General features: G+C 39.4%; 1 protein-coding gene across 3 annotated transcripts in view; it reads left to right on the top strand.

Moving 5' to 3' along the window:
• The window catches only part of ADGRA3 (adhesion G protein-coupled receptor A3), a 44,771-nt gene that overhangs the window by 9,123 nt on the left and 11,336 nt on the right, over window positions 1-24,312 (top strand). For 2 of the 3 annotated variants that reach the window (XM_068149299.1, XM_068149300.1), the window contains exons 2-12: window positions 5,004-5,075; window positions 7,213-7,284; window positions 8,618-8,689; window positions 9,533-9,604; window positions 11,184-11,344; window positions 12,128-12,341; window positions 13,266-13,430; window positions 19,035-19,236; window positions 20,069-20,218; window positions 22,897-23,058; window positions 23,345-23,548. In XM_068149299.1, the coding sequence (XP_068005400.1) occupies window positions 5,004-5,075; window positions 7,213-7,284; window positions 8,618-8,689; window positions 9,533-9,604; window positions 11,184-11,344; window positions 12,128-12,341; window positions 13,266-13,430; window positions 19,035-19,236; window positions 20,069-20,218; window positions 22,897-23,058; window positions 23,345-23,548 (1,546 nt within the window). Of the gene's footprint in view, window positions 1-4,645; window positions 4,672-5,003; window positions 5,076-7,212; window positions 7,285-8,617; window positions 8,690-9,532; window positions 9,605-11,183; window positions 11,345-12,127; window positions 12,342-13,265; window positions 13,431-19,034; window positions 19,237-20,068; window positions 20,219-22,896; window positions 23,059-23,344; window positions 23,549-24,312 lie in introns of those variants that run through there. The other variant, XM_068149301.1, reaches the window with a different exon arrangement.

Genomic DNA, 24,312 nt, shown 5'->3' with positions numbered 1-24,312 from the left:
TAATCCATTTGTGAAGTTTGGAGGTGCATTCTAAATTCCTGTTGAGTTGGCTGCTGTCTCACTGATGGTTGGTTTATAGCTGACAAAACCAAATGTTTTCGTAGAACAATTATTTTTTTCCACTTAGTCCTTCTCACCTTGTTCTCAGGCTATAAACAAATAAAGCCTTTTCATTTTTGACAGAGCTAGGGGGGAGGGAAAAGGCTGATTACTAGACCTTTACTATCTATTGCTAAAGCTTTTAGTGCTCCACAGGACAGCCTTTGGGTTTGACTGCATAGCTATGTTGTGGGGGCTAGCGAGTGGGCTTCTACAGCTAAAGGCCTCGCCAGGAAGTTACAGCAAGACTTGAGTTTCTGTGCAGAGCTTTGCCAAATTTCCCCACCACTTTATGGAGAAAAATGGAAACTGGGCTTTCAGATCCAAGCCATACTCATTAAAGGGACATTTTAGCAAGTTCTTGGCATGGGTTTGGTGTGGGGGTTTTGTGGTGGTATTGTAGTTTGTTTGATTTTTTTCAATGCACATTATTTCGGATCTCCTCTTTCTCTCTGCAGCCATTCTGCTCAAAGGAGAGGGAAATGTGTTGCTCTAAGGTGCCTTGAAAGACTGTCCATAATGCTTTCTAGAACCTACTTTTAAGTTGCCTTTTCTTCCAAGTCTTTTGTGTTAATTCCTGTTTCCATGTGCTAGTTCCACATTTTATTTTCTGTTCTGCAAGAGCTGGACACAAAATTGATTTGCTCCAAGCAGATACTGTTTAAAAGGAAAGGAAAAAAAATCTGATCTGGAGCTTGAAGATACAGGGCTGTGGAAACCTCTTGATGAAACCTCTGGGTGCATTGTTTACGTTGCAAAGGCACTTGTCAAAGAAAAGTTGAACAAGATGGGGCTGAGTAGCTCTCTACCACTTTCCCGTTCAACTTCTTAATGATGGAGAAGTTTGTGTATTTCCAGAATTACTTGCCTCTTAGGAAAAATTATGATCTTAAACTGGTAGCTTAGAATTATTATTGATCACAAATAACTTTCTGTGACTAAGTGGTACATAATAGTCCATCATTTCACTGTACATTAATGCACAGAAATTGTGGAAGTGACTATAAAATGTCTACTTTGAGGTGAATGCTTTATCGTGCTTTGGTCGTCTTACGCCACATCCCTTCACACTTCAAATAATGTATAGACTAAATATATTAATAGCAAGTTTTAAACTGCATTTTTAAGAAGATTACACTTACAACAGTTTGAAGTGTGAGGAAATGTCTTAGATTATATGGAGTGTTGTAAAATCTATCATTTATTGTACTAAACCTTTATGGTTGAGCAACTAACAGCCTCTGCAGAGCAAATACTAAATCAGCCTGACTATAATTTGTACATCACACTCTAGAGAGAAATTTACCTAGTGCACACATATTCCAAGGCTTCTACTTTAGGCTTATTATTTTACAGGCAGTGTCAGAAAACTAATTTTTTTTTTTCTTTTTAACAGAACAGTAATTTTTATTTAGTTTAAAGATAGTTGAGTCACTTATAGCTACTTTTGAAGTGGTTTCTGCTCCATCTTGAATAGCTCCTTTCTCTGGAAAAAGTGCAGATAAAATCAATAACTCCTAAGATTGGCTTGGATGTTTTGTGAACCTCATGGATTTGGGGTTTTGTTGTGGTTTGGTTTGTTTTCTTATTTTATCCCTAAGTCTGAAATTGATCTGTGTTTTTTCTTGCTGCAGCTGCTGGGCTTTATAGAAGTTCATTTTGCATTAACTATTAAGGAGGCTCTTTATAAGGTCTTTCATTCATTGCTGTGTTTGATTATTCTGTCTTCTTGCATACATGTCTGAAACCAGGGAGGACATAGAAATCAAGGTGTCCTTTGCTCTGGGTAGATTTGAAGAATGAATTCTGTACTTGCCACTTCTACAAATAACACTTGCTGTTTAGGCTGGAACTTCTTTCTCTGTGAGTAGAAATGAAAGTCGTTTCAAAGGCTTCCATTTTGCTAGTTTTGATTTGTACATCAGTTTCTAAAAACCACCCTCTGCCTTTCATTTACTTGGTCCTCTAGGTTATCACAGCTGCAGCCAAAGGGCAGTTTTCCTTCTTTCATTCCTGTAAGGTAGCTTAATGTATTTGACTCCAGAGCTGTATCTTGACAAGAGCAGATTTCTTAGCTGACACTCTGCTGGCTATTACAGGCATCATAGGTGCATACAACAGCACATTCTCAGGATATTTCTAGATTTTCTTTTGCTCATCTTTTCCACTATTCCTCTGATCAGTTTTCACCTGGGATTAGCTGATGCTGCAGCATAATATGTTGATTATGCTTTTGCATGTGATATAAATTAATCTCTTGGAAGATGTATTGAGTAAATTTGTAGTCTAATCTTAGCTGCCCATTGGGCACCAGGGGTGGTTTGAGATGAGCTGCTGTGACTGTAAAGGGTAAGGGGAAGGAATGAGTTCACCTCCTTTTAGTATCAGAACTATTACTTTGGTAGAATGATTTAATCCTAACTTCAAAAGCTTTGAAACTTTCCATCTATCAGACTGGAAATGAAAAGATTCAAACAGTTTGTTCATCTGTCTTGATTCTCTGCATGTGAGATTGAGAGAGAGAGAGTGACTCAGAGTTTTGAGACAAAAAACTGCTTGCCCTGTGTTTGTCTAAACCATTGAGGGCCTGAGGCAATCTGAGCAACCTGGAGGGAAAAAAACTACTTCCAGTCTATATGATTGTGTCAGAAGGGCAGTATTTGTACTTTAGCTTTATCTGATCCATGATATATTTTGGAACAGTAATCCTTGTCATTAGATAATAAATTTTACACATCAGAGCAACGAGGGGTGTGTGGTGTGTGTGGTTTATGGCTATTGTAAAGGATATCTGAAAGATGTAGTAGACTGCAAAGAAATCTTTTAGTGGCAATTTTAAGTGTAGCAGCAGTTATCCAACCCTCAGATGGCATTGGTGTAAATGAAGGAGCAGAGACGTGTTGCATCTGCAGAATGCATTTGATAGAGGACCTGTCTGAAATTGAAGTGACTATAGCAGAAGTTGTGGAACAAACTGACAGACTGAGTAAATTTCCAGGATAAGATGGTGTGCGCTGGAGAGCTTCTAGAACTTGGGCATGAAAAAGTCAAATGATGAATGTCTAAAGTCTTGCTTAAAGTTAACTTGATTTTTGAGGACTGGAGGGGATGGGAATGCTGATTTTTATAGGGGCATCAGGAGTTGAAGGGAGCTACATGTGGTGTTTGTGTTGAATGGAGCAGTAGAATTAATATTAAATGTATTGAATACCTGGAGAGAGAGAGAGAGGGAAGTACTCTGGAAAATGTAAAACTCCTGTAATGAGAAGTGCTTCCTCACAAACCTGAGGAGTTACTCTGAATAAGCAAAACATTTCAAGGCATGATCCTGCTGATAGAACAAGATACTTTGTCAAAAGACATATCTGAGTCCCTTGATGAAAATAATGGAGCATCCTAAAATGAAAAAATCATTGTGTGAACTGGTCAAAGGATAAGAAGTGAGTGTGGAAGTAGCTAGCCCTCTCAGCTGAGTGGACTCTTAGAGACCTGTGATGTACTGCCTATCTCCTAATGACCTGTAAAACAGCATGAGTAGGGAGTTGGCAGAGTTTGGCGAGCTGCTTCATGAGGGTAAAGTCCAGAATTTGGGAAGAAGTTTATGAACTAACAACTGGGCAGTAGAATAACAGAAGCAGAACAGTAGAAACATGAAAACTGTATTGGGGATGATGATAATTCTGTCTTTGTATTTAAAGTGATGGGCACTGAGCTGGCCAGAAATCTTTAGTTCTTAGTACAAGTGGTAAAGGCAACTCAGACATTAGAAAGTGCTTGGAAAATGGCAGCAAACAAACCAACATTTTCCCACTCTGTAGGTTTGTCTGTGTGTTGAGTACTATTGCCATTCTGGTGGTCTTGTCTCAGATTATTTTAGTGTAGTGAAGCTGGGAAGAGCTGAGAAATGAAGACTAAACAAGATTACTTGCGTGTGAAGAGTAAGTAAAATCTGAAACTCCTGCCTGGCAAGGGACTATCTAGGTTTCTACATAATTACATGAGGTAAAGAAGGTGGGTGGGGAGTAATTACTGCTTGTGTCAGTGTAAGAAGTGGGGAGCATCAGATGAAGCTGGCTGGAGCTGTGTTCAGAAGGAATGAGATGAGGGGTTCTTCCTGGAACGGAGATTTGTATTGTGAAACCTTTCATGAGGAGTAGTGCAGATGCCAAAATTTTAAGTGGTTCAAAGGGAAAAATTGGCTTTTTGTGACAGAGAAATAGGTAGCTGTGTAGAAAGCAAGTCCTGAGAGAGGAAGCACCTAGCTGTACAAGGGATTTCCTTACCTGAGGTTAATTTGCATCTGCAGATGGCTGTGATGGGCGAATAGGGTACTGGTCTAGATGGGCCTGATCCAGTTAGTCATGTGGAAGAAGGCATTTGCAGTTGTGTGGTCCTTGGAGAGAACAAAGGATAGACAGAAATAAAGGAATGCTTGCTGACTTTGTTTGTAGATATTTTAAGATTGCATTGAGGAGAAGGATGAATGTGTGAGGGATGGCTGGGAAAGGTGGCACCACATGGAAAAAGTGTGTGCTAGGGGCAGAGGGTGGCAGCAGAGGAAATGGGAAGCAGGTGAGGCACTGCATGGTTCCAAAAACCACAATGGGTATGGAAGCACAAAATGCTGAATTTGTGGCTGAGTTGCTTAATGCTTGTTGTCTGTTATTCCAATGTTGGTCTTTGTGATGACCCTCTATGGGTGTACTTTCTTTCAGACTATAATTAAGCAAGCTTGCTTGCCATTTATGGCACGTAACATAATATTTAAGCGGTGCTGGACAATGACCTTTGGACTCGGCATTGTACTTTGATGAAAAGGTTGCTAGACAAAAGGATTTATACCAGATGAGCAGGCTGCAGTTTGTTACCAACTTACAATATGCTGTTCTTGTCTCTGTTTACAGAATTCTGAGTAACAATAAAATAACAGAGCTGAAGAATGGTTCTTTCACTGGATTGCACCTTCTGGAGAGATTGTAAGCACTTCTTTCACTTCTTACTTTAGAAACTAAGTGATACACTGTTTGTTTCATTAATAATTCTGAGAACTGACTGCCTGGTTTAAAAGAGGTGTTCTTTAATTTGTTGTATTCTTTTGTGATTGAGGAGTTAACATAGTTAAGCATCTTTTCCTGAATATGAGTGTCATGTAACAGCATCAAGGGATAATCTCACCTGCAGGTGAAATTAGGGCAGTTTCAGGGGGGAGCTCACTCGAATGCTGTGATGACTGGGTTTGCTTTGTTACTCTTGGTTTCATGATTAGAAAAGTTAAGTTGTAAAGAAAATTATTTCTCTAATTTCCTATGAATTGTCAAAGTCTTTGTCAAACAAGTGTAGAGTGTGTTTGTAGGGGAAGCAGATGAATCGGAGCCTCTGAAAGAGACCAGATTCATTGTAAGTTTGTTGATGTTTATTTTAACAGTTTTGCAGCTTACTTAACAACTTTGGTGTATGTTGAAGGAGAGGGGGGGAGGAAATGGGAGTGCGTCTGAGGGAGTAATTCCTGGACACGTTTTGCTTCCTGTATCCACTTTCCCTCTCAAATGATACATCACCTATGGGATCAGAAGCATTGCAGCTTCTCTTACAGTCAGCTTTTTTCCAGCTGGTAGAAGGTCGGGATTGGCAGGTTGATCTACCTGGGAGCAAGCAGAAACTTCAGAGATAAGGATTTTTCTAGGCCATTTGACTGGGAAGGTAGCCAGTTTCATAATCATCTCACAACATCTAGGAAGAATTCCAAACATCTTTTGGCTTCAAGGGATTAAAAGTATTTTATTCTTCCTCTAAAACTTGAAGGCTGCAATCCAGATCACCTGGCCTAAATAAATTGAAACACTTCCACCATTCAATCCCCCACATGCCAGAAGAAAGATTTGTCTTCTGTCCTGGCAGATGAGCTTTATTGTGGAAAGAAGGCATCGTGCCAGAGAAGCAAGGTTATCAGCAGTGATGGCATTCTAGATCTTTGCAGGTTATTTTGACATCCTTGCTTAGGTAATAAAGGCATCTGCTGACAGATTTGCTGTAACTTGCTACAATTTCAGACAGGAAATACTTGAAACTCTAATTAGTTTGAGATGTAATTTACATTTGCTCTATGAATCCAAATCCAATTTTCTCTAAAGAACTGAAAAAACTACCAGAAGCCATTTAAAGGTGCATGCATTTTCCTGCTTTGTATGTTCTTGCAAGTTTGCAGAGGAATTCCTCTTGTAATTAATAATTTCTCAAACTTAAAGGAATAGCCAGTGGAGAAAAAGGAAAAAAGCCACAGTAACCATTTTAAACATGACCATTGTATTCAACAGTTTAACATTCTATTCCTTAATCACAGAATGGCAGGGCCTGGGAGGGCCCTCTGAAGATCTAGTCCAGCCCCAGGATAGCAGCAGAGTAGCAAAAATCTCGGGTGAATAAGGAGGTGGAAATAATTGTAGCATTCATGCGTTGAGAAAGTTTGTTTAAAACTGTGGAGATGCTGGCAGATGCTTTCTGTGACCTTTTGAATTAAGCTGTATCAGCAAAATATCTCCAGTTAGGTGTTGAAACTCCTCCATCACTTGTACAATTAATTCAGCAGTTTAAGGACGTAGCTGCTTTGCATTTCTTACACTCTCCTCTTCTGGAAACTTAAGATTTAAGAATCAGTGCTCCAAGGTTTTTTTTTTTCCACCCACTTTATTTGGATTCCTTTGCTTTTGTGCCAGTAACCTTGGTGGAAACTTGCAATGTTGTGACTTTGGTGTATTTATAGGATCTTCTTTTGTTTCTTTTGGTAGAGATTGGGCACTACTGACGTACTGAAACTTGGGCAGGCTGAAGAAGATAGCACTGCGCTAAACAGTCTTGTGCTGTGTAATGAGCAAGTGTAATCTATTCAAAGTATCTTTGACTTACCATCCTTTCATGTGATAGGAACTGATAGAATGTTTCTATTCTGCTTCCTAGTTCAAATACAGATTTGCAAAGTTAGAGCAAGTAGAAATGTGTGGTGCGGTGCTCTAGCACAGTTTTCAAACGAGCTGGGGCAAATTAAGTGTCTCTTAATGCACACCTCTCTGTTTTAAAAGTGTAGTTTGTGGTAAATGTCTTAATTTTTCTCCCCAGGGACCTTAAGAACAACCTCATTAGTACCATAGATCCAGGAGCTTTTCTGGGGCTTTCATCTCTGAAGAGACTGTAAGTAGTATATCCAGCTAGTCAGTTTAAACAGACAAAAACTCATTGAGAGTAGAGTCAGGCTTAGGTTCTGGAAGTTTGGACAGCAAAGCTATTGTATATTAAAAGTTGAATATGTGTATGCTATCTGAGTTTGTACACACACAGTTATATGTATGTACAAAACAAAGTCTGCTTTCAGTCTTAGGACTGAAGAGTATCCACTGCGTGTAACTGGCAGTCTCACTTGTTCCTACAGACAGTCTTTTGTATTCTTCCTCCCCCCCTCTTTTTGTATTTTGGTGACTTGAAGCATCACTCAGTGAAAGTTCATTCAGAGCTTTGATGCCATCAAATCTTGCTTTGTTAAAAACTCATGAGGAGTTTAAAACTTAATATTTTTTTCCAAAGGTCATAGTGGAACAGAGAGTCCCTTGCTGTTAATGCTACACTGAAGTTACAGGGCTGTTAATGCTGCTCTACTGAAGGTCGTGCCAGCATTCCCATTAACACATTTTTTGGGATTTATGCCTTGGCTGGAAAAATTCTGTCCCAGATGAAACTTGAAAAACAAACCTCAGCATGATGGCCTTTCTTCATCTTTTTTTTTTTTTCCCTTTTTCTTTCTTTTTATATAGTCTTCAAATTTCAGAGTATCTAGGACAGCTTTTAAGTCTCAGTGATTTTGCTGCCTTTCCCTTCCTTCTTTAGTCAGCATACAGCTTGCCTTAAAGTTTTGTAGCATCTAAGTTCATTTCTCACTGCTCATATGACCTGGCTCACTTAAAAGAAGACTTTTTTTGGTAATTAAAGACCATAAAAGTAAAGCTGAAGAAAATTCTGGACTGTTGCTACTTGCAATTTTTATTCTTTAAGACATGTTTGACAATTTGATTCAAGACCTACATTGGCAAATATGTAATGTTTAAATACTTATGTAACTAAAGACATAGAAATTGTCTTATTTATGTAAATGTGCTAGTAGAGGTGTCTCTGGCACATCAGGAAGTTAAGGCATGTAGTGCATGTGATGAATATACTGTACAAATACCCACATTTCTCTCGTGGTGATGTAAGCCAAGCCTGCTCTAAGGGCATTTACTGGTAAGGATTGGCTCATTTGGCTGCATGGAGGCAAACCATTAGTATTTTGGAAATGGAATGAGGACTCTTGTGTTCACAGATGTACACCAAAACCCTAAACCTTTTGGATTTTGCTGAAGAAGACTAAATAGATGTATGATACAGTGTGTCACTCTAATTTTAGTTGAAACACTTTTGTTTGCAGGCTGTTTGTCACTGGCAATTAAAGCAGTTTATTCCAGTTACTGCTTTTTCTTTTTCCTATTTGTAGAGACCTAACCAATAACAGAATAGGCTGCCTGAATGCAGATATATTTAGAGGACTTGCAAATCTTATTAGATTGTAAGTATAATTCATTGTGTATTGTTTCACTTCTTAAGTTTTAGCCTTATGCACGTTAACATTCCTTGTTTCAGTGGCAGCAGTTTGTTTTCAGTGTCCACTTGAAAGCCTTGCAGTGTGGCTGCCATTGTGGTTTGTTACTCAGCAGCACAAAAAACCACCCTCCAAAAAATCAACAAACCAATGAAAACAACCCCGCAACAAAAAGCAAGAAGGGCATCAGGGGCAGCCAAACCCATACTGCTCAGTGCTCTGTCTGCTTTGCAACCATTTTCCAGAGTGTGGGTGGGGGAGTAGCAGACTGTATGAAATATATTCCCTAGAATAATACTGCAGGATTATGGAATCTGGTAGTGTCTGTGCTTTGCTGGCTTTGTTGCACATTCATTCAGTTAAGGAAATAACATGTAAGTTTATGGAGGGTTTTTCCTTTGCCCTTCTTGTTAGCTTCTTTCACAGTGTTTTCACTGATACAGAGAAAATGGGATGTGCTCTCCTTAGAATATTCTGCTGGATCAAACAGGCTTCTTAGAGTTTGCTCATGGCAACACATCAATTCCCTGTGAACAACAAAGTGAATCTTAAACGTCTTGAAACATACATACTTAGTATGTGCTAGTTACTGCTCTACATTAAAGTGTTTGCTGTCAGTCCTTGTTGCAAATTTTAAACAACTTCTGCTAAAACATTTATTTGAAAGAGTTTATTTGGGGATTTAAAAAGAGCTATCAGACCTGAGTATCATTCTCAGAGTCTTGTGAGGTGACACAGTGTCCCCATGGTGTCTTGTAGGTTTATTTCAAAGCTTGACCATGAGTTCAGATCATATTTTTCACTTCCTAGGAATCTCTCTGGGAATCTGTTTTCTACACTGACACAGGGAACATTTGATCACCTTGGTTCACTAAAGTCTCTGTAAGTACTTAGTGCATCTAATCTTAATTTGCATGATCATTTATAGTCTTAACAGAAGACATCTTATCTACACTTCTTGTATTACAGCTTGGTGGGTTTACTTCTGAATTTTGTAACAGTGCTTTCTTTATCTGAACAAGGACATGGGAAAGCTGTGTACAGATATTGCTGTGTTTGTACAACTGCCTTCAAAAGCTGCTTGCTGTTTCTTGCATGGTTCTGAGACACCAAAGCTATACCAGCATCTGGGCTTATGAAGGGTTCATTCTGTGTGCATCAGTTTTGTCTTCATATTAAATAAATAACATTTTGCTCCTTTTTAACAAAGGTAACAAATAGTTTTAAGGAAGATCTTAGTGCTTGTAGAACAATATAGTTAACCCATAGCAATGAGTGCAGCTCAACCTCCTTTTTTTTTCTCCCTTAATCTCATGAGAGTTGTAATTGTGTGCAAGGAAGAAAGTAAATTAAAAGAATTATCAGTGCAGATGATTACCCTGCATTTCGTCCTGGTAGTCATGACAGCTGGCTCACTGTACTGGGACTTTCTCAAAATCTCTGACTCCTGTCTTTGACACCAATTTAATTTCTTGTTTATAAAGGAAAATGTTTCTTTCCCTCCTCTGGCTTCTTTTAATTGTTCCTGAGTTGTTATTCCTGGTATTTTAATTGTGTACATAAAGGTTGCTGTCCAAAAACATCACAGGTCTGACAAGAGAACCTGGATATAAGTGTTGCTATTAAAAATGTGTGTGTCTGGAGGAATTCCTGTGAACAAAGACCAAATGAAGTTTCACAGGAATGTTGATTTAGTGTTTGAAGTGTTCTGCCTGTGATGTTGTGCTATCCTCTAGACATTTGCAAACAGAAAGAAACGTTGTTCCCACTGGAGGTAAAACCAGTGTAGACACCGTGGTACGGTTTTGATACATTTTTAACTGTTTCTAAACAGATACAATATTTATGTTCCTTTTCATTTAGCTGACTACAACAGACTTCTGGGGGGTGGGGGGTAGTATGGCTTTCTAGTAGAAAGGAATTGTACAGAGAAGACTTTATAAATCAAAGGGAAAAAAGCCTGCTTTATGTGATTTTCACATAGAACAGAATAATACTCATTGAAATTGTGTGAGTACTGACTCTGAAAAGAGAAGTAGGTGAGAGGCTATTTTTATCTTTCTGTTGTTTTTACTGTGAGAGCATTGATGGCTAACATGAAGCAATGAAGTGCATTCTTCTGTTCTGGTGATATGTATTAAAGCAGTTCCTTGTTATTGCTCACTTAAATAATGGGAACTCCCTCCATGAAAGGAATGACTAGAAATATTTTTCATGCATAAGTATTAGATGTTCCTCAGTCATGGAGAGGATTCCTTTTCTTGGGGAGGGTGTACTTCTGATCTCAGACCACAACATGCAGAGGATTTAGGAGGGTATCTTCCAATAGGGAGTCATAGGCAACTCCACTTTATTGTGAGGGTTGTCTGCTTGTCTGTTTGTGATGAGGAGAGGCATTGCAGAGCTTTCAGACCTGTCAGCATTGTGTTTTGTCACTCTGAATACCTATTTTGTGTTGCAGAGAATTTCAGACTGATTATCTTCTTTGTGACTGCAACATACTGTGGATGCATCAGTGGTTAAAAGAAAGAAATATAACTGTACGTGAAACTAAGTGTGTGTATCCCAAGTCACTGCAGTCACAGACAGTGACTGGTGTTAAGCAGGAGCTTCTAACCTGTGGTAAGCACTCCTGACAGCTGGGTTTGTAGCATATTCCATAATCTGTTGATATTAGCCAACAGAGTTTCCTTGCTTTGTTTTGCTTCCCCAAAACTCAGCACTTCCATGATAGTGGTGTGGTGAGTTGACCCTGGCTGTCAGGTGCCCACCAAGCTATTCTGTCACTCCCACTTTGCAACTGGACAGGGAAGAGAAAATACAACAGAAGGCTTGTGGGTCACAGTAAGGGCAGAGGGATCACTCACCACTTATGGTCACAAGTAAAACAGGCTCAGTTTGAGGAAATGAGTTTGTTGCCAGTCAAAGAGTAGGATAATGAGGAATGTAAAAAAATCCTTACAAAATCCCTTGCCCCACCTCTCCCTTCCTTCCAAGCTTAACTTTGCCCCTAGCTTGCTGTACCTCTTCCCCACTCCCTCATCACAGAGAGATGGGGAATGAGGGTTGCAGTCACATGTTGTTTCTTCCACTCCTTTCCTCCTCTAAATAATAAATCTCATGTATTTGTCATTTTGAAACCTTATTAGTGAGTTATTCTTAAGAAATAAAATACATCACCATTTTCATCTCAGTTTCTATTTATCATGACATTAAGGATGCACATTTTGATAATAGGATGAGAATTGATAGTTCTCCATGAAAATTGGTATAAATCTTGCCAGCTGCAGCTTGCAAGGAGTGGGATCAATAATTGATACTCAGTGTGTTTTTAAGCTCTTTTGAAAACTGCATATAAAAAGCAGGCTGATGTTGTTAATTGTGGGTTTCTCTCTTGTGTTCTAGAGCCTCCACTGGAGTTGCCCTCATTCTACATGACTCCGTCTCACCGGCAGGTTGTGTTTGAAGGAGATAGTCTGCCCTTCCAATGTATGGCTTCCTATATTGATCAAGACATGCAAGTCCTGTGGTATCAGGATGGAAAGATAGTGGAAACTAATGAGTCACAGGGTATTTTTGTTGAAAAAAACATGATCCATAACTGCTCACTGATTGCAAGGTGAATAATCCCTAAAGCCAAAATGTATTTCCTGCTCCTTGTTTTCTGCTCTGACTTAGGGACTTTTGACATAACCACCAGTGAGGCCCTTTCAATATCCATGCTGACTGACTCTACATGGACAGAAGCATTCCATGCAGGGAAATAATCTGTCTTCACATATCTATTAAATTACCTGGGTCTGGTCACAAAACTTGAGGAGAGGAGGTCTGGGGATTCAATCACTTACCTGTGTAAAACAGAGTTAGCTAGAGCAGGTTGCCCAGAACTGTTGCAGTTGGGTTTTAATTATCTCCAAGGATTACTCAATGCAGTTCATGTGAAATGTTTGTAGTAGGATATGTTTATTCTCTTGGAACATTAAAATTATGAAAACAAGGCATTTAAGTAAACTGCTTGTTAATTCTTTCCTCTCCCTTTTGAGCACACTGCAGTTGGTGATATTGAAGTTCTCCAGCAGAGATCTATAAGTGTAGTTCATTCTGCCTGCAGCAGATTTTTGACTCATTCAGCATCTACAGCATGGTTGCATATCCTGGAATTGTATTAGTAAATTAGGGCTTCTAACTTAATCACAACTTGTGCATTTGGGAAGTTATTTTAGTTTTGCCATGCTGGAACAACTGAACATTTTGTGTTGAAAAGCAATGGTAACACTTGGGGGATTTGGACTTCTCATCTCTTCTTTCTGTAGTGAAAGAACTGTTTCCCATGGCTGTTCTTTTCCTTTTACCTTGGCAAAACTGAGAGCTAGAATAGTCAGTTATTCTTCTGCTAATTAGAAACCATTGATAGCTCTGGATTGGTAAGGTCACTTGTATGTAATTCTTTTGTTGCCTTTCTGTACTTTGTTCTTTTGGTTAAAGCTTCTATAAATTTTATTGCATGGCTGTTGGATTTTATTTGTGTATTTTATCTTCCCAGTGCCCTGACAATCTCAAACATTCAGGCTGGCTCTACAGGAAACTGGGGTTGCCATGTGCAAACAAGGCGTGGGAATAACACAAGGACGGTAGACATTGTGGTGTTAGAAAGTTCTGCGCAGTACTGCCCTCCAGAGAGGGTTGTGAACAACAAAGGAGATTTCAGGTTGGTGACCTCCCTTTGCTTGGTTTTCGTTGTTTGGGGGTTTTTTGTTTATTTTTTGTTTGTTTTGGTTCTGTTTTGTTGGTTTGGGGTCTTTTGTTTTGTTAATCCAGATAAAAGTCCATTTGATTTTTTTTTTTCAACTAAAGTGTTATGTTTTAAAGGCTCCTATGTGGCTGTTTGTAAATGCTACCTAATGGATTTTTACCTGTTCTACATTAGTATGTGTTGAAAGAAGTGCACACAACAGTAGCAAGAAATGTTAAACTTCAAGCCTGGTAACTGGCATCTTTGCTAGAGATGGAAAGTAAACTATGATATTTGGAACATAGAACTGAAATTATTAGGATGCAGCACCACTTTATGGATGATGTGAGCTAGCTGGACCACGTGTTGCCAGAAGTTTTTCCACAGATTATCATTCTGTCTTTAAACCTTCCTACTCCCATGTGACAAAAATCACTAGATAAGAAACATGTAATACAGGGTTTGGGTTTATTTTGCCTGTGTGAGTGTTAGAATGAATAATATGAATGATGCTTCCTTCTAATGGCTGCTGGGACTGTAGTGGTAGCTGTAATATTCCATTGTGTTGGGTATTGCAGAGTATTTTATCTTTTGTTCTCACCTCTTCACCTGTTTTCCCTTTTCTGATCTTTCTGCTGCTGGGCACTCTAACAACACGTTACTCCTGGAGGTGCCAGCTGTAACAGATAGCTTCTGTATAGATTCTCTGTATGTAAGGTAATTCCCTTTATAACTACTCTATGTTGTACCTCCCTGCAGTAGCTCCTACTGAGAATTAGTGTATGTCATGGCACATCTTTCACTGCTGTTTGCAGAGTTTCTTCCTGTTGTAGTAACTGCTTTTACCCACTCATTGATTTTCCGTTCTTATGCTGCTTGGCTCTGTTGATCTTCTGCTTGGTCATTTGTTTACACTTATGAACTTCTCTTCCTTTCCCTCTGTCAGAGTTCTTTATACAGTTGTTGTCTTTCTGTACAGATAGTCTAAGGCCATAAGTTTTTCTTTATTTTAAGAAGATAAAAGGTAAAGCATGTTGCTGGGATTTGGTTTTTAGGGGGAGAGAGCACAAGCTTTTAAGTGCAGAAGGCCACCTGCAGTCCTATCAAAAATTCAGATTTAGTCCTAGCTGAGACCATTTGCTATGGATTCATCTTTATGGTCATCTGGAGAAGGGGAGGCTGAGGGGAGACCCCATCAGTCTCTACAGCTACATGAAGGGAGGCTGGAGCAAGGAGGGGGCAGCCTCTTCTCCCTGGTGTCAAGTGACAGGACTAGAGGAAATGGTTTCAAGCTGCACCAGCAGAGGTTTAGGCTGAGTATTAGGAAATACTTCTTCACTGAAATGGTTCTCAAACACTGGAACGGTCTGCCCAGGGCAGTAGTGGAGTTGCCATCCCTGGGGGTGTTCAAGCAGTGTGTTGGTCTGCTGCTCAGGGAAATGGTTTAGTGTTCACCCTTCAGTACTGGGTTGAGGGCTGGACTGAATGATCTTTGAGGTCCCTTCCAACTGGATGCATTCTGTGAAGCATAGCTGGTGTCTGAGTGTGGGGAACTATTAGCTAAGGGTGTAGGTGTCAAGATCCCTTGCTGCACAAAGGCAATTTGGAGCTACCAAAAAGCTTTGCTTTCCCGTTGTGAGGAATGATTTATATAAGGAAGGCTTGTGCATATCCTGGTTTTACTGTGGTGGTTTCAGCTGCAGGAATGAGCAGTACATTAGAAAATGAGAACTTTCTGCTTAAGATAAAAGGTGAAGAAAGTCAAACAGATGCATGCTGTATTCATCAAAGAACACATCTATTTAAATCACTTAGGCGTTTTTTTAATGATACAAGTGTGAATCGTTCTTCTTTGATTTGCCATTAGAGGTGAAAACAGATGGTAAAGGCTTATTTCAAAGTGTTTTCCATTAAATTAACCTGTGCTGTTCAGTGACTGTTCAGTGTAATAGGATTTACCCCCTCTGGAATTCAGCAGAAAGAAATAAGATTTCAGGAAATGTTCAGCTTATCAAAAAGTTCACTGTCTCTGGGTTTACTATAACAGACTTCCATTTGTAGTTTAGGTGGAGTAATAATAAAGAGTAATTTTTCACCTTTGAGACCATATGGAAATAAGGCTTTGACTAGTGAGAAAATGGTTCTGAGCAGATGGCTGTAAATGATCCTAGGTGAATTTGAGTTTATAGTTTTTTAGTTGGAACTGGTTAGTCATTTTAGTTTGGAAGCTGTTTCGAAACTGGCATCTCGATTTTTATCCCTTCAGAGATGGGATAGCAAAATGTAGTGAGAGTGGATGTCTGTCTTCAGTGTCTTTGGCTCAGGAATAGTAGTTTAGCATGAGGTCATAAAGAGGAGGCAAAAAGTGGCCTCATCCTGGAATCTATCCTTTTAACAAAATACATATTCCTTTAAGGCTTATTCAGATGATATCCCTGATGAAATGGCAAATACAGTTTGCATTTGGAAAGGCAGCCTGACGCTTCTGCTTCAGCAAATCCTTTAACTGGTCAGAATCATTTTGTGCTGGTAGCCAATTAAATTCTTTCTTAAATGTAAGAATTGTCCTTGTGAAAACTGCTACTCCTTGGGTGTAATTAATCTTAAAGCTGTGATTGTCATGCTGACTTCAGAGAATTACCAAGATAGAATAAGAAAAAATATTAGGCTACCTGTAATCTAATGAAACTATGCTACAAAAACTCATTGCAGCTGAAAAGTTCTTGTTGGTTTAAAGAAATGAATGCTTTCAAAACAGAATTAATATGCATGAAGGAAAGGATTCTTTTATAATCTCATGGTCTGTCTTTTTTTTTCCCCCTGAAATGAAATTACAGTGCTTAAATATAAATGAACCATCTTTTCCTCCACAGCTGTCTACTCTTATGTATATGTGATAAATTTTGAGCACCTAATTATAAACAGTGATGAAGTAAGAGTGTTAATAGAGTCCAAATTTCTGCTCACAGTTGGAAAAACTGAGAAAGATTCAAGCTTAGGCTGACAAGAAATGAAAAATGCAGCTAAACTTGTGTAGCCTTTGTCTGCATGATGAGAATTTCATGTCATTAGTCACCTTTTGGGCCTGCTGGAGTGATGTCCTCGCTGGCATCATGGAGAGTGGAGAGTGCCTCGTGAGCTCATCTCATACAGGTATTGGGAGGAAACAGTTCCTGGCTGAGAATAGTCTGGGTTAACATTCACTTACTTCATGAAACCAAGGACTAAGGGAAGTGTAGTGACAGCTGGAATCAGTTCCTGCATCTCACTTGCCTCTGGGCTGCAAAGAAACCTGTGCTTGCACGAGGGCTGTTGTGAACAGGAGAGGAAAGAGTCCCTGATCCCCATGAAATGCTTCTTTCAGTGACACTGCACATTTGTGTTGGCTTTGTGTATGTGAAGTTATGGCAGAAAGCTGTTGGGTTTACATTGTCTGCCTTTTATGTCTGGTTTAGTGGAAAGCTTCCTAAATCATTAACTGAATAGTATATTAGCAAAATGTTTCTGTAGATCTCTAAATTGGTTACAAAGGTAGTACAGGCTCTGTGACTGTCTGGCATTGCTGGTAGTCTTTTGAGTAGATTGTGGTAGAAGATACTGCAATGCTGTGTAGGAAGGTGAGTGAGAACTAAATGCATTAGGAATAAAGGGACAATAACAGAAGGGACAGCAGGGGATAAAATACAGGGGAAGTGAATAGGGAGACAGGGCAAATAATCTTGTGATAATCTAATGTCCTTTCAAGCAGTGTTAAACACTGAAAGCCTCACTTTTTTTCCCATTTGACAGCTACAGAAATTCCAGAAGATCTATACAGCTTAGAAATTATACCTGCTTACAATATATAGTGATTAAAGGTCTCCTGAAAAACTTGGTTTTCCCTTGAGCCCTGGTGTTTTGCTCTGCTTTTTCTGTTTCTAATTGGTTAGCACTAGGTGTGAAGAGTGAGGGAGAGAATGGCACATGCTATTTTTCAGGGAAAATATTTGTCTTGGAGGTTGTGTCATGCAACATCTGTCAGGACCACAGAATTCAAATTGTCCTGTAAGGTGATACCTGCAGTCAAAATAGAGCCAAACACATTTTAACTTAAAATGCTGTGGAAAAAATCAAGTTTTGGCAAACTCTCTGTCAAGGCCGAGACAGAGACCCCTTTCAAAGGGGCATCTTTGATGTGGAAACTTAGAATAAAAATTCTGTGTAGGTGGAATTGGTTTGGAAACAACATTTTGGCACTCCACTGCCAGTGTTTCTGGAAACCTGACTGCCTTCTGGAAGCTGAGGTTTGGGTGTATCATGCAAGGTATTTGTGGGCCTGCATGTCTTCTAGCAGCTGTGCCAGCTGATTTATTAGTTGTCCTCGGCTGCGTGTTTTCTTTTTGGCTTCATGGCAGAAGGCTTCTTATGTACCCATGAGAAGGGGGAGCACAGCAGTAGCTCATCTCTGTGCTCTGATTGGACTTTCATTTGCCCATACAGAAACTTCCAGGGCTTAGATCAGCTTACATGTACAGTATCCCCTTCCTCCCTACCCAGCAGATCCGTAGCTTGCTCTGCCCGTGATCAGAACTGGCCCGGCATGATCCAAAGTGGCGGTTTTGTTAGCTTGCTAGAGTGAGTGTAATGTTGCACTAAGGTCATGCTGGGACTGCAGCAATTCACAAAGGCTGCTGTCATTTCTAGAAGCAGGGGCAGGCAGAGTGGTTGACATTCCTTGTCCCTGTCCCCTCTTCTCAGCCTTGCAGTTTAATGCAGGCGTGGTTTCCTTCTATTCTTTGTTGCATGGAGTCAGTTCCGACCTCGTGAATGCCCAGAGTGTGCTAAAGGTGTATTGCAGTTTATTTGCCTCTGTGTAGTTATTCTTTATCTCATTTTTATCTGTATATGTATATTTATACATATAAAATATGCAGTAAAGTTAGGAGAAAGTTGAGGGAATATCAGAAGTTTTCTTAAGAAGTGCTTGTTTCCACACGTCCCAAGTACAAGGAATTCTTTTGTGCTTTATGAAATGATGAACGCTTTCTTTCCCCCATTATTTTGTTTGCTATTGTGCTTGGTTGCAGAATTGGTCAAACTGTCCCTGCTGCTGCTGTTGCCTAGTTCCTGCAGCCCTGTGTTCATATCTGCAGTTTAGCTTTGATACGAATGCAGTGGTGGTAACGTTAGGTTGATGCATGTGAACAGGACAAAGAGAAGGCTGGCAGGGCTTGCTGCTGTGCCTTTAGATGGTTTTATGGTGTTAATAGGAGTCTTTTTTCATCAGGTAAGCAAGATGTTTATTAAAACATTGTAAACTGATTTTAGTGGTTTTCATGAGCACCTTATTCTCCCCACCTGCAACCTCATGGGGAAAAAAAAGGCAGCATGCTAGCTGTAGAACTCATTTTGTTAATAGTACACAAATATGAACAGCTTGAAAATACTGAAGGCAAGCCAAGGTGGCCCTTTAAATAGTTTAGAGCTGCTTAGTTTTGAGTGTCTCTTTATTTCATGTTGTAGTGCTTAATCCTTTTATTTACTTGTCATGTAAATTTGGCTCTTGGTTTTTTTTTTTTCTTCTGGCTTTTGACTCCCCAGGTGGCCTAGAACATTGGCAGGCATCACAGCATACCTGCTGTGTACACGTTACTCTGCTGGCAGTGGGATATATCCTGGCAACTCACAAGATGAGAGAAGAGCCTGGCGCAGATGTGACAGGGGAGGGTACTGGGCGGAAGAGGACTACTCCAGGTGCCAATATGCAAATGATGTGACTCGAGTTCTTTATATGTTCAATCAGGTAATCTCTGCATTTCTGCAAAAGCAAGTGCTTTAATGGAAAGGAAAACTCAAAAGTCTGTTTCTCCATCTAGTTTCTTTAATTGCAAATGCTGGTGGTGCAGGTGAACCATGACGTGCACGTGCCTCGGTACAACCCTGGAACTTGTACATTTGTGTTAAGAGTTTGGTTGATTTTGAGATGCCCCTCAGACTGAAAGGGCAAGGAAAGTTGCTGTCACTGTTTTTTGTTAACTGGATACCCTGTCCTGCCCATGTGCTGTGAAGAAAGAAGGCAGGCTGAAGCTGGAATGGAAAACAGCTCTTTTCATTATGAGAGTGAGCAGTCAGACTCTGCTCTGCCTCTGTTGCTGTGAACATGGACTCAGTGTGGCTGATGAAAGCAGTGAGAATTAACTAGGCTTCTCTAATCTGGTAGTACTCCCCAGGATACAAAGGAGTATTCCACATTTTCAATGTATCTATTACACATTTTGGTTTGAGTTCCAGCCTTCTTTTGAGGCTTACCTAGTTAAGGCACAGTTCCCCAAACCGTTCTGCAGTGATGTACCCAACCCTGTATGCATAGACAGTATATTGTGTTGGCGTGACGCCTCTTCCCATCTAAGACAACAAGACAACACCCTGGTGTCTGGCTGCAGGTAAAAATGCAGCTTCTCTGGCTTGTAGAAAATGTTTTTGCTAACACATAAGGTGGTATTAAACTACTATGATCCATGTGGGGATTGCTGTCCTCTCAGGGAAAATGCTTCTGTTGTTAATTGCTGAAGTGTTTCCTCTCTCCTGCACGTAATCTCTCTTCCTCAGAACGCTTGTGTTTCTTCTCTGTGTAGATGCCGCTCAACCTTACTAATGCAGTGGCAACAGCAAGACAGCTCTTGGCTTACACTGTTGAAGCAGCAAACTTTTCTGATAAGATGGATGTTATTTTCGTGGCTGAAATGATAGAGAAATTTGGAAGATTTGCTGAAAAGTACAAAGAGGTAACTGGATAATTTGCCATGACTTGCAATGTAATCCAAGTGTTTGTCCTTAAGTGTTCTGAGCAGTGAAACCTTCTCAACGTTAGATGCAGCCCTGAGCTAGTGGATTATCAGATTCTATTCCGTGTTTTTGTTTGTTTAGTAGGTCCCTGAAGTTGCTGACCCATGGTCACAGACTTTGCATTCGCGCTGAGATGATCCAGCATTCACTGGACCTGTAATGTGAGTAACACCTCTGGTCAGCACTGGAGCAGGGAGATAGGTACAGTAAGTCTTTTTTTATTTAATATGGAGTGGGTCACGCAGGTTTTCATTGGTCTGCTCTTACCTGAAAAGACAAATAATGAAAGCCTCAGAGATCCTCTCAATAATGAATAAAACAAGACTTACCTTCTCCCCTCCCACCATGTTAGGCTGTCTTTATTCAATGTTGAGCTGTATCTCTAAGGTTTTCAGTATTCCTCTCTCTTGCAGGATGTAAGACAAGACATTAAAATAAAATCTTAGAGAACGCTCATTGCTGGGGAGAAAAATGTGAGCAGTTGAATAGTCCCACCAGTGGGTAGGAACTCTCTGTTTCACTGCTGAACAGAGGTTATATTGATCTCACTGTACAGTGCATGTTGGGAAGTTGGAGACCACAATGCCTCAATTTTAAACTTGGCAAAAAAAAAAAAAGGAAAAAAAAGAAAAAAAGCCAAATTTCCCCATCCACCCTCAGCAAACCATAAATGCTGGTTGTAAATTCTTTGCAGAACTCCTTGGAGAATTTTCAGGCTAAATCTTCTTTTTACAACCATAGCTTGGATTTTTGTGTGTGTGTGTATTTTGGAAATACACAAGCAGTCCATTAAATGAGTGGTTTTATAGCCAGCTGAAAACAGAAACAGGTTTTAGATTGCTGCATAATTTGTTATATTTCAAGGATATTATTTTCTCAGCTGTGATTTATTTTCTATAGAGTGACAGATTCTGGCCTTACTTTGCCATGTTTGAAGGTAGTAGATGATATGAAAAAAAACCTGAAGTTAAATGCATAGATAGTTTTGATCTTAGTGTATCTTACTCTTTATCTTAAACCTTTTTAATAGGAAGCTAACCTTTGATTTGCCAGTATATTCAAGGAACATGTCTGCAGGTGTATGTAATAATTTCTAGTAGCTGTTAATAAGACTTCATTACTTCTTGTTATGGTATTACTCTAAACCTTTTCTTGACACTGTATTCACTTATTGTCAGCTCTGTGTTTTGTTACAGTGGCTATTCTGAAAGGTAAACACTATGCATTACAAAAAGCTTCATTTAATAGCTTTTTCATGTCAGAAGAAACAAATGGAAGGCAAATGTTCAGAAAGTTCTTCTCTGAGTCTTTGAAGTTACAATGCAGTTGGTAGAACTTTGATAAGTAGAGGACAAGATAATGTATAGTATTTTTAAGTGTGAAACAACTTGAGCCCTGTGACATCAAGATCTTAATAATGTTAATTTGTTGTGAAATTATCAGTTGGTTTGTTGTACCTGTTACCAGTTTTTAAGTAGTAGTAGGTCATAGTAAGGGCCTTCAATTAATTTAACCTTGATTTATTCTTGAGATTTTAATGGAAAGGGCTAGAGCCTGCACATGGTACTTGAGGGTCTGTGTTAGCTGTGGGAATGTTTACTGACTGGAGCATCCATCCCCGAAAGAGAGAGTTCTTCAAACACTAAATGCTTTATTCCAGTTCTTCCCTTTATTTTTAAAGATGTGAAAAAAAGAACAAACTACTGTGTTCTCTCCTTACTAGTAACATTCTGCAAAGAAATTGGGAAGCCTGGGTGGTAAAGGGCATGTCTTCTCCACTTCGTCTCTCTCTACACAGAAAATGCCAGTTGCTAAATGTAGGCACCAAATTGCCTTTTAGCCAATTCAACTACAAAAGCCATGCAACTTCACTTCTGGGCCAGTAGTGGTGCTGCTTACATGTTGTGGATATCTGGTGTAGGTCAATGTTGTTAATGTGGATGCTCAGTAATTATGTCAGAGTTCTGGCCTAAATAAGGAATCCCCTGTGTAGTTTGTTGTATGGAATGCAAGGTGGAGAGTGTGAGCATGAACTTAAAATGGTGTAAATGTTGGTTTGAAAGCAGCTCTGGTACCTGTGGGTATTTGCTGTGCTTTCTCATGCATAACCTGCAGCTTAAAACAGTTGATGCAGAATTGAAAGCAAGCAAAGAATCAAAGAAAAGGCAGACATTGCAAAAAGAAGAGAAGCAGGAGGACTCTGCTAATTTTTGCTTCTATTACTGTTTCCTTCTTTTCCACTCTCATACTGTAGCATTGTTGACTTATAGCTTATTTTAAATCTGACGTTGATTATAAGTAGTCCTTTTAAACGATCAGTGCAGTGGAATGTGGAGTATTACACACTGCTGTACTGAAATACCTCTATTTCTTGTGGTTTTGTTTTCCAAGCACAATGTAAACAGATAAAGTGTAATGGCTTGACAGCTTTCTTGGATGGAGGTAAACGTCTGAGTCAAAGTATTTCAGTATCTCAACGTGACAAGTGGTGATTGAAATAGGAGCAACCAATTCCCTTTTGCTTTTTGTGCTGGCAAGGTTCTTTGTATTTTCTGATAAACCTACTTGATGAAGGCTTTCAAAGACATAAAATGTCTTATTTTTTCTCCCCCCTTAGCTTGGTGACGTGATGGTGGATATAGCAAGTAACATTATGTTGGCTGATGAACGTGTTCTGTGGATGGCACAAAGGGAAGCCAAGGCCTGCACGAGAATTGTCCAGTGCCTACAGAAAATTGCTATGTACCGGCTCGCAAATGGAGCTCAAGTTTATTCTACTGTAAGTATAAATTTATTTATTTAGAGGACACTTTGCTGGCTCTTGAGTTTCAATAGCTTTTTACTTTTCTTAATAGATGTTGGCATTATCTGAAATGCCTACTATTTCTGTAGGGAGAAGAGAAATACTCTGAACAGATTTATCCCTGCCAGATAAACAAACAGTTTTCTGGGTGTGTTTTCCTGTTTTGGCAGGGAATCCCTGTAAGGTTATTTATTATTCTTCCTGTAGAGTGTAAAATTATTTAATGTTGATAATGTTGTTGTTGTTGTTGTTCTTGTCACAGTATTCTCCAAATATTGCTCTTGAGGCTTATGTAATAAAGGTTGCTGGTTTCACTGGGATGACCTGCACCGTATTTCAGAAGGTGGCTGCAGCAGACCGTACAGGACTCAGTGATTATGGGAGAAGAGATCCAGATGGAAATCTAGATAAACAACTAAGCTTTAAGTGCAACGTTTCAAATACACTGTCGAGTCTGGCTTTAAAGGTTGGATACTTGTCATTTCCCTACTGACTTGATAACAATACCTTAAATAGGAACCATTTTGAAAGCAGGCTTACATTATTAACATTAAAGTAGCATTTTAATGTGATCCAGAATGACTGTGACAAAAGATAATTAAAAGTGGCAAATAGTAATAGAGTTTGATTGTAGAATGATGTTTAATGGACACAATTGTTAATGAGTAGGTGTGGTTTCCTATATTAAAATATCTTCACTGGAAAGATGCTTTCAGACCTTTTCATAAGTATGGAAATTGAAATGCTCCCTAGTTCATAATATTATTTGGCTTTATGTTGCTGTGTTTTCACCTTCATTACATAATAAATTGGATATTAGCAGTCTCCTTAAATATCTGAAATGTTCTGCTCAAAGTGGTACTGTAATTAAGCAAGGAGTGGAAAAATGGACCTGAACAGTTAATGTTGAGTGTGGATATCCACAGGCACACATAGCTATATATACACACAGCTATGTGGGTTTGTACAGAAGGGAAAAACTTCCTCCTATTCTGTAAAAGTATTTTGTAAGTTAAGTTCCCCAACGCCAGTTTAATTTTATTGCTTAATATCCTTGAATGCCAAAGCAGAGTTTACATTTGAAATCATATTTGTGTCATTCCATGAAGTTGCATGCAGGCTTCCTTACCCAAGTAGAATTTATATACAAGTTACAAAAACCTGGTTGCATGCAGCATTTAATTTCAAATGGTGTGAACACACAACTGCAGCGTTTCTTTGACTGCTTGT

This window comes from Melanerpes formicivorus, unplaced genomic scaffold (genome assembly GCF_026170545.1).
Source record: "Melanerpes formicivorus ecotype bairdi unplaced genomic scaffold, bMelFor1.0.p_v2 SCAF_18, whole genome shotgun sequence".
In the NCBI taxonomy this organism is placed as follows: Eukaryota; Metazoa; Chordata; class Aves; order Piciformes; family Picidae; genus Melanerpes; species Melanerpes formicivorus.
This window is presented reverse-complemented; position numbering and strand designations above follow the sequence as displayed.